The sequence below is a fragment of the Gadus macrocephalus genome, chromosome 6, assembly GCF_031168955.1.
Source record: "Gadus macrocephalus chromosome 6, ASM3116895v1".
NCBI lineage: Eukaryota > Metazoa > Chordata > Actinopteri > Gadiformes > Gadidae > Gadus > Gadus macrocephalus.
Window position 1 is genome coordinate 21679284 of NC_082387.1, and position 10000 is coordinate 21689283.

General features: G+C 49.8%; 1 protein-coding gene across 8 annotated transcripts in view; it reads right to left on the reverse strand.

The window, feature by feature from the left end:
* Positions 1 to 10000, reverse strand: part of rimbp2b (RIMS binding protein 2b) — an 81349-nt gene that overhangs the window by 10545 nt on the left and 60804 nt on the right. For all 8 annotated transcript variants that reach the window (XM_060054993.1, XM_060054991.1, XM_060054992.1 and 5 more), the window contains 5 exons: positions 9619 to 9789; positions 5922 to 6749; positions 4101 to 4203; positions 3378 to 3500; positions 763 to 953 (listed from right to left, as the gene is read on the reverse strand). In XM_060054993.1, coding sequence (XP_059910976.1) covers positions 763 to 953; positions 3378 to 3500; positions 4101 to 4203; positions 5922 to 6749; positions 9619 to 9789 — 1416 coding nt within the window. The remainder of the gene's footprint in view (positions 1 to 762; positions 954 to 3377; positions 3501 to 4100; positions 4204 to 5921; positions 6750 to 9618; positions 9790 to 10000) is intronic.

Sequence of the window (10000 nt, forward strand, 5' to 3'; positions counted from 1 at the left end):
TGGTGAACATACATGCACACGTGCACACGCACACAGAGGCACACACACACACACACACACACACACACACACACACACACACACACACACACACATGCACACACACAAACACGGTTATTCAATGCGATTGACTGGCGAAGAGAACATTAACTGAAAGAAGAACATCACTTCCTATACTGCCCACATTGTTAACCCTATCAGGACGCAGGAAAAAGCATGAAGCCTCTTCAGTATGTCTCGGAGTGACGTCCAATACCATTTTCTATCTGTGGGACTAAATACAATCCGTTTGGGTATGGCCTTTTTTCAAGGAGAACCAAAGAGCCCACTTGTAAGTTGGGAGGTAGAGCGGGTGACTTGTTAAGCTAGCTAGCTTAAGTGTTGAGGTGGCCCTGAGCATGTCACCTCACCCAAGCTCTCCTGACGAGCTGGCTGTCGCCGTGTGTGGTTCACTCCGCCATCGTTGTGTGTGGTTTTAAGACGCTTTGGTTAAAAGCGTCTGCTAAATATAAATATTAATATCATTTTGTTTTTGCGTGTTGAAGACATTCTCTCGGTTGAGCACATGATGATGCATAAACCCTGATTTCTAATCAAGCAGGTGCCCTGGTAGCCTGCTGATTAGGCAGTTGATCTCAGACTTAAAGGCAGGGTCAGGTAGGGGGTCGGGTGGGGGGCTGGGGTTGTAAACGAGCCGGCTTGTGACGGAGGAGGTTGTGTGTGCGGTCGGTCATGTGAGGCTGCGGTTACGCCGGAGGGCACCTTGAGGATCTGGCCCTCCTTGAAGGGAAGCTCCTCGCGCGCGGCGTCCGGGTTGGGCGACATGGACAGCGGGTCGTAGTCGAACAGGGCCACGAAGATGCGGGTCATCTCGTCCGCCTCCGACTCCTCGTAGCAGTCGGACGAGCGGCGGGCGCGGCCGGGGCGTCGCCCGGACCCCACGCCGTACCCGTCTGGAGAAACACAGGACACACACACACACACACACACACGCGAGAGCGCCGCAGCTACTGAGTCTCCTGAGGACAAATACAGCACACTGAATCACTGTGCCGCTTTAAATAACCTCTTGATTCATTTAAACTAGCATTAAAACGAGTAATACACTAGTAATGAACTAGTTAAAACCTTAAAATATCGGAAGTCAATTCTGATTGATAATGGTTATTATATGATAATATGATAACATTATACTATAATGTTAACAATTAAATCACATCCGGTATCTACCATGTAATTATATCTACCTTCCACCCAACCCACTCATGCCCCTCAAGCCAGTCAAGCTATGCTAGCTGGCGTCGGACAGTTGCTCAGCCATAGTTATAGTGTTATATACTATATCTAGTTATAGTGTACAGAACACTATCATTTTATCATTTTCACAAGTCTTTTAAATTCTGAAAGTCTCCCTCCTACCAACTGGGAGCGGCTCAATCTTACACAATGGGATCTATTCTTCAATGTTATTTTTCACTTTTATTCTGTTGTGTAGCTGGCATGCATGGAAATTAAGTATTCTGCTTCAGTATGTTAGATTTTGCAAATAAAGCTTGGTGGACCTTGTCTCGATGTCTTTGGTGTTATGATCTGATCCAATTCGATACATCCAACACAGTATGGATGTTTTCTAATGATCTGACATGCTGCTGGTGCATTAAATTAAATTAAATTCAATTTTATTTGTATAGCCCTTAATCACCATTACAGTCTCAAAGGGCTTAAAGGTTGGGTATGGGATTTGCGAAACGCCAGCAGATTTTGAAAACACACAACTCAAATGGTCCTTCCCCCTCTCCTTCGATGCTGACTCTGACTCCACCCATTCCAAGTACATGGACGGGCAATCACGCACGAGCGCGAACATAGATGCGCGAGTTTAGGGTTGTCTTCTAGTGCTAGGTCCAAATGTGGATTACCTAGTCAGCTAGCTCCAGTAGCTACCACAGGATAACAACAAACAGAAGCTTGCTCTGGGTCACGAGCTTTGAGTACGTGCACGAAGGGGTCACGCGCGGGGAGCGGGGGAGGGGGAGTGCAGTACGACCGTTTGATTGACGTACTTGACGTTGTTGGAGTTATTCGAGCCCTGCCCGTTCCACAGATGATTGACTTGTTTAATTTTCTTGTCAGTACTTCTAACTCAGTGGCTGTAAGTGGGTTATGATAAGGATTTCAAGTAATTTAGCAAAAATGGCCAAAAAAGAGAATTCCATACCCAACCTTTAACAGGCCAAATATTTATGTCGCTCCCCTTTACCCAAGCCCTCACAAGGGCAAGAAAAAACTCCCTTGAAATTGGCAAGGAAGAAATATTGAGAAGAAACGTATAGTCGGGGATCCCTTCTTCCAGGGATGGTCAGGAGTGCAATGGGTGCCATAATTGACATACAGGTAAATACATGCACATCATATTAAATTGGTGATGTATGTACATATGCAAACACAACCAAACACAGGGAGGGAAGAACTGGTCAGGCAAGGGGTGGTATAGTGCAAGGGGCCCCCCATGGCCATGGGCATCAGGGGAGATGAAGGGAGGAGTACACAACATCGCACTCTGGTTCATTGCTGTTTCACCGCCTTATCTCTCAGAGACTGGCTAGCGTCTACGCAGTGTTGACGAGGGGAAGGGTGAGAAGGGTGACGCACCCTTCAGCCAGTCTGGAAACAAAGCAGCGAGGAGCTGAGAGATGAAAATGTAAGATGCCACGAGCGATTGTTTAGTCCGGGCAGCTATTAGGGATAGTAGCTGAAGCAGAACGAGAGGATTTCAATGAGACGCGTTTAACACTGAAATGTCAACATGTTTTTGTGATCATGCATAAGAACCCCATGATGCATGCCGTTGACTGGCTGGAGGGATGTCATGTGTCATGGTTGGTTTGAGTGGCAATCTTGCAAATTTTTGTCTGAAGCGAGTGTGTGTCAGAGGGAACAGGGGAGAGGGGCTGGGGGGGCATACAGGGTACTAGCTGGGAAGAGCAAGAGGAGAGGCAGCAGGGGAAGAGATGGTGGTGGTGGTGGTGGTGGTTGGACTGGACACCAAGGGGCAGGGCTTCGGGATTCTCCGCAGGTGCATATAAGGGGAGGGGCAGGGGGGGAGGAGAAGGGGAGGAGGAGTTGGGCCAAATGAGGGAAAAGGGGCCTCTTCTTCCCCAGCACTCTTCACCGGGCAAGGCTAAGCTAATGCTACCAAAAGCGGGGCAAGCTAGCTCTCTGTCCACGGCTAACAGCACCACCATCATCCCAGCCGACCTAAGCCTCGCCACACGGCTGCATGCATAGACAACAGAGAGAACGTCATTCTGCCCCCCTTTCTCGTTTGATTCTTCCCTGCATTAGCATTAACACAACAGATTCAGTCGACCACATACCATATTGATGCTCTGAGGACTTAGCCCGCCATATCCTGCGCCGAGCTACACTGCCATAGTAACCCTCCTCCTTGCCAGGGGAGAGGCCCTCACTCCCCTCACTGTGACAGTCCGTGGTGATCTCTACAGGGGACACCAATCACAGTGTTACCTTCACAAGCTCCACCCACTACCACTCGCCCTCCCGCACGAATGCTGCTTAATAACCATGATCCCCCCCCCCCCCCGAACCAATCACAGTGAGAGTCAGGATGATGAGATTGCCTTGAATGGTTAGCGAGGGAGGCAAGAGGGAGGAGGAGGAGGGGGAGGAGGAAGAGGAGGAGGAGGGAGAGGAAGAGGATAAGGAGGAGGAGGAAGAGGAGGATGAGTAGGAAGTGGAGTAGGCAGAGGAGGAGGTTGAGGGGGAAGAGGAGGAGGAAGAGGAAGTAGAGGAGGAGGAGAAGGAGGGTTTACAAAGCAACAGATTTTCCTCTGGAGTTACTGGGCGTAAAACAGCAATGCCTTCGATGCCATGGTGGCAGACAGGGTGAGGCAACTCTCAGAGCATTGTTACACTTCCATGGATGGAGAACAACCATGGAACGGTGTGCAGCAGGTGGGTGGGAGCCCTCATGTGTGGGTTGTGCAGCTAGACTACTATCGGGGACCTTGGGGCAAGCACAAGGTCTCGAGACACGAGGCAGTGACCTCCTGGTGAGAAGCCATGACACCATCACTAACCGATCGACGGGATGGGCCGTCGCTGGTTGCCAAGGGCGCCGCTCCTCCTCCCTGAGTGGTCCAGACGGTCCGAGTGGCCGTGGGACGCAGAGTTCCCGATGATCTTGAGGGACGGAGAGACGACACACAGTGGATCAGAACAACCGCAGCGCGACATGGAGAACAGTCACAGTGATTTGAAGAACAATGACAAAGAAAGGACAATAGAAATGATAATAATAATCACAATGCACAGATGATTACGAAACCGTAAGGGCAAATGTCTGGGCCTCCATTTGTCCTTAGGCAGGGTAAATCAAAAAAAGTTTAAAAAAAAGACTGTTGTAAACACAGAGGAGAGACCAAAGAAACCGATGAGCCGCCAACACAAGCCGCCGTGGACTCGGGGGGGCTGCCGGGGTGTTTAGCTAAAGACCATTTGCTCCTGTCGGTTTTGTTCTGTGCATGTCAGCGCCTCAGCAGCCAGGGAAGCCAGACAGAGAGAGAGAGAGAGAGAGACAGAGAGAGAGAGAGAGAGAGAGAGAGAGAGAGAGAGAGAGAGAGAGAGAGAGAGAGAGAGAGAGAGAGAGAGAGAGAGAGAGAGAGAGAGAGAGAGAGAGAGAGAGAGAGAGAGAGAGAGAGAGAGAGAGAGAGAGAGACAGAGAGAGAGAGAGAGAGAGAGAGAGAGAGAGAGAGACAGAGAGAGAGAGAGCGAGAGAGAGAGAGAGACAGAGAGAGAGAGACAGAGAGACAGAGAGACAGAGAGAGAGAGAGAGAGAGAGAGAGAGAGAGAGAGAGAGAGAGAGGAGTAGAGGAGAGATGGTGTGGATGAGGCATTACGGATGAAAGAAAATTCGTCAGTAAGGACGGCGATCATGAGTGTGTCAGTAAGTAAGTAAGTAAGAAAGTAAGTAGGGAGGTAAGTAAGTATGTAAGTAAGTATGTTAGTAAGTAAGTATGTAAGTAAGTAAGTAAGTAATCATGTTAGTAAGTAAGTATGTAAGTAAGTAAGTAATCATGTTAGTAAGTAAATATGTAAGTAAGTAAGTAAGGAAGGAAGTACGTAACTAAGTAAGCAAGTTAGTAAGTCAATGGATAAGACACATTTCTGGATTTGGACAGGAGATTCTAAATATAATTCTATATCAAATACATGTGCACAATGTGCAGATACCGAGCCTACAGTTGACAACTGATAGACCGATTGAAATGAAAAGAGAAGAGGCAGCATGAGCTGAGTTGAATGAGCTCAGAATAGGGAAGCAGACATGCTGGGAGTCTACAAGTAAGAGGGGGTCTTCTCAAGGCTGTGACTGAGAGGGCGAGAGAGGGCAGCTAGAGAGGGGAGAGCAGCACCCCCCGACGCCCCCCCATGCACTGCACAGAGCAGCAGCCCTGGGTTGACCTGCTGCTCAGCCTTCCAGTGGCCATGCCCTCTTTACGAGACATGAGAAGCCAAAACCCTGTGAAATGGCCTTTAGGTAATCAAAAGCTTCGCCGTGAAACAAAAAAACGAAATTAAAAGGAAAACATTGCACCTGACGCTCGCGGCAGGCCAAGCAAAACACATGAAATAATCGCTGGAGAACAACCGAAAATATGAGACCACAGAGTCAGTAGAGTTTAAAAATGAGAAAATAAACGGGGGGCTGGAAATCAGGGAGATAATGGGGGCGTGCCCATTATATATATATATATATATAAAACAGAAAAACAGACAGAAAACATAGCAAGGACAACATTGAGGACGGCATGGCGGCAGCTTGCTGATGGAATGGACGGGGAGGAGGAGGAGGAGGAGGAGGAGGAGGAGGAGGAGGAGGAGGAAGTGGGACCACACACCAGCGGCTGCTCCCGGCCCAGTCGGGACATGGACCGGGCCCTAGCCTCCCTGCGCGGGCTGTAACACACCCTGTCCATCTCGTTCAGCCAGCCCTCACTGCGGGCGCCCTCCCAACACAAGTCTCCCCTGCGGCCCGACCCTGTGCGCTCCCTGCTGCGGAAGTCCCCCGTGTGCACCGACTGGGCCGTGTGCGGCGGCGGCGGCGGCGGCGGCGGCGGTGGCGCCGCGTCCCGGCAGTAGTCCTCCTCCACGCTGCACTGCCGCGTCAGCGTGCGCCGGCGGCCCATGGCCAGCGCCCGCCGCTCCACGGGGCCCTCGCAGTGGATGACGCGGACGGGGCCCCGGGTGGCGGGGCCGGCGTAAGCGTAGTAGTAGCCCCGCCCCAGAGAGCCCTCCTCCTCGCTGCCGCAGTCCAACCCGCTGTCGGGGCTCTTGGTGCTCTGGCGGCTGGGCCTTCCCGGACCGCGCTCGTAGCCGTAGCCGGCGGCGAAGCGCGGGGAGGAGCGCTGGCGTCGCAGCAGGCGGTCGTGCGAGCGCGGCTCCTGCTGCTGCTGCTGCTGCTGCTGCTGCTGCTGCAGTTCGTGTTGGTAGGCGTTGTGGTGGTGGTCCCGTCTCTGGGTGTTGGGGGTCCCCGGGCGCTGACGGCCCCCGGAGCCGTCCTCGTGGCCCAGCCGCTGGCCCATGGCGTCGTTCCCATCGGCCTCCTCCTCCGCCACCTCCGGGATGCTGTGGAGCCGCTTGCTGCGGAGCGGCTTCTGTTTCACCACCTCCCGTTGAAGGTCCCAGTTGTCCCGCTCCTCGGCCAAGTCCTGCCGCCTGTAGTACGCCTTCACGGCCACAAGAGGGCGGCGGCGGCGCGCGAGTTCACAGTCCCCACAGAATCAGATTCGGTTTTGAGTCAGAGTTCAGTCGGGAGCGTGTTGGAAGCAGGGGGGTGGGAGTGATTTGGTTATAGTTTATAGTGGTTACAGTTTATAGTGGTTATAGCGGGGGATGTTTTCAGAGGTTTGAGAACAGGCAGGTAGGGAACAACACAGCGTGAGAGCAGAAATGAACCGGTAAGGGAAAGACAAAATAAAGACAGAATTAGTTCTTTGTAGCAATGCAGTTACACATGCAGCGTCTTTCTGTGAGGAGGAAATGGCATGCTCGGACCAGGAATCTGTAGAGGAAATTCACAGAGCTACTGGTGTCCTAACTGTAAGAACAGGAGGTCAATCCAACTCATAAAGAGAAAAAGAAAAAAGTGTTTTCTGCTGAGGGACACCACAGACAAACCAAAAACAAAGTGAATGGTTGTTTCCTTCAGGCCAATGAGCAGCATGTAGGCCTTTTCTCCCAGCAGAGGCATCGTATTTCTGTACACACAGGTGTATTGGATTGTGGCTCTGTTCTTTTCTGAATGAGAATGTGCCTGATCAGAGTAGAGAAACTCAACTAGTGAGGTAATGAGGTAAACTCATTATCCAAGCTGAAGCTCTGGCATACATTAATGTAATGTATTTATAATCAAAATATATAGGCAAATAATATCAATACAGTATATATGCAAATACATGTATATATATATTTATCTACAGATATGTATATATATATATATATATATATATATATATATATATATATATATATATATATATATAAATATATTAGTGCTGTCAAGCGATAAAAATATTTAATCGCGATTATTCTATGCTAAATGTCCCTTGATTTCTTTGTCCCATAAATTTTTCTCATTTTAATGCTCTTATCAACATGGAGAAGTGCATCGGCTTGCCTTGTGCAAATGTTTTTTTATTGACAACATTGGCATATACTGATCAAAACAGGACGATACAAAAAAAAAAGCCTATAGTGCAATTAAATGATGAACATACAGAGATACTGCCTTGAAAATAGCAGTCAGGCTACTGCTTCTTTGTTTTGAGCCGAAGAAAAATAAATAAATAATAATAATATTAAAAAAATAAAAATAAAAGAATTGCGTTAATCGCGCGCTAAAAAAATGTACGCCGTTAAAATTAGTTTGCGTTAACGCCGTTAATAACGCATTTAACTGACAGCACTAATATATATATATATATATATAAGGAGGAAGTAGAATGGATTATGTGGTAATGTTAGGGGAAGATTCACATTATTGGTCCTTTGTTGATGAATAGATACATTTCAGCCTTGTTTCCAGGATCAACATGTGAACAGAGAAAGGCTGTCAACTTGTTTTCAGATTAAGATCCCCTTGATTTAGATTAAAATCCTATTTTTTATTCACCATCGTCCTTTCATACAAAACGCGCTCCAAAGTTCAAATTACAGAAATCATCATATCCATACATCTACATTAAGAAATGCATTAGTTCATGAACACCAATCCATTTAAGTACTCACTTAAATGAGATTCCCATGCGCGCGCAGTATGCCATGACTCTTTTAAACAGAGACACAACATTGTGTTTAGCAGCGGTCTTCAGACGGGGGGCACGCATTAAATGAACACAGCGAGGGAGGATGGGAGGTTTGGGTGGGTGTGGAGGCTAGGGAGGTGGGGTGCTAGGGTGGTGGGGGTACTAGGGTTGGAGGTCGGTGGGGGTATTAGGGGTTGGAGGGAGGTGGGGTTGGAGGGTGGTGGGCTGGTGGGGGTACTGGGGTTGGAGGGTGGTGGGGTTGGTGGGTGGTGGGGGGGGGGGGGGGGGGTTGGATGGTGGGGGGGGGGGGGGGTGCAGGGCAGTTCAGTGAAGGGCTGAAACTCACGTGCAACAGATTTGTGTCTCTCTGTCAGCTGTGACATGACATCAACAGCACACTGGCGCCTAGACATGTTCTCAGGAAGCTTCCCATCGCTCAGACACTAGCGCTGCTCGCCAAGCTCACAAGCCCACGGCTGCCAGACCTAGACCAAGTCCTGGGCCGCGTCTGCCTCCCGTCTGACTTGTGGTTTGTTTTTTTTGCCCATGAAAAAGTGGTCATTTGTCACCGGCGCTTAACAGGGCTGTTATCGCCCCAGTCTAGCGGCAGACCCAGAGCGGCTGAGAGCAGCTCAGACAGACGGACCCACAGCAGGTCAGCATGGAGCAGCCAGCAAACCCTGCCAAACCCAATGACCCCAGGCCATCTGTCCCCGAATGCCCCCACCACCCACACACTCCCACACACGCACACGCACTCACACATACATGCAGACACATACACACACACACACACACACACACACACACATACATGCAGACACATACATGCAGACACACACACACACACACACACACACACACACACATACATGCAGACACATACACACACACACACACACACACACACACACACACACACACACACACACACACACACACACACACACACACACACACACACACACACACACACACACACACACACACACACTTCCCCAGACAACCTGTTCCCTAGATCGGTGTGTGTGTGTGTGTGTGTGTGTGTGTGTGTGTGTGTGTGTGTGTGTGTGTGTGTGTGTGTGTGTGTGTATGTGTGCGTGTGCATGTGTGAGTGCCTGTGTACGTGTGAGTTCATGCATGTGTGAGTATGAGTGCACGAGTGTGTGTGCGTGCGTGCATGTGCATGTGAGTGCGAGTGTGAGTGTGTGTGCATGTGTGTGCCAGTGTGTGTGGATGTCTGTGTGTGTGTGTGTGTGTGTTTCAGTCCCAGGTGCGTCTCCGTGGATACCTTGAGCGTGCTGTGGGAGTTGATGCTGCGCCGGCGGCCTTCCTCCAGCTGCATCTCGGAGTACAGGTCCTCCTCGTCCTCCTCCATGATGTCAGACAGGTCGGACCCCCTGCTGCTCTCCGTGTGGTAGTCCTCGCTGTGGCTGTAGTGGTGGTGGTGGTGCGCGAGGTGCTGCTGGCCGGGGGGGGGGGGACAAACAGACAGTAAATCCACATTATGTTCTGTGACAATAGATTCGACTAAATTCGTTGTGTGAATTGAAAAGAGTTTTTTTCCACGGATGAAAGTGGTCAAATGTGATGATTTATCATATTGTGGGCCTTGTTCGTTTTAGCTGATACATTTTTCATATGTTACACGGATTATCGTCTAAATGATCGGC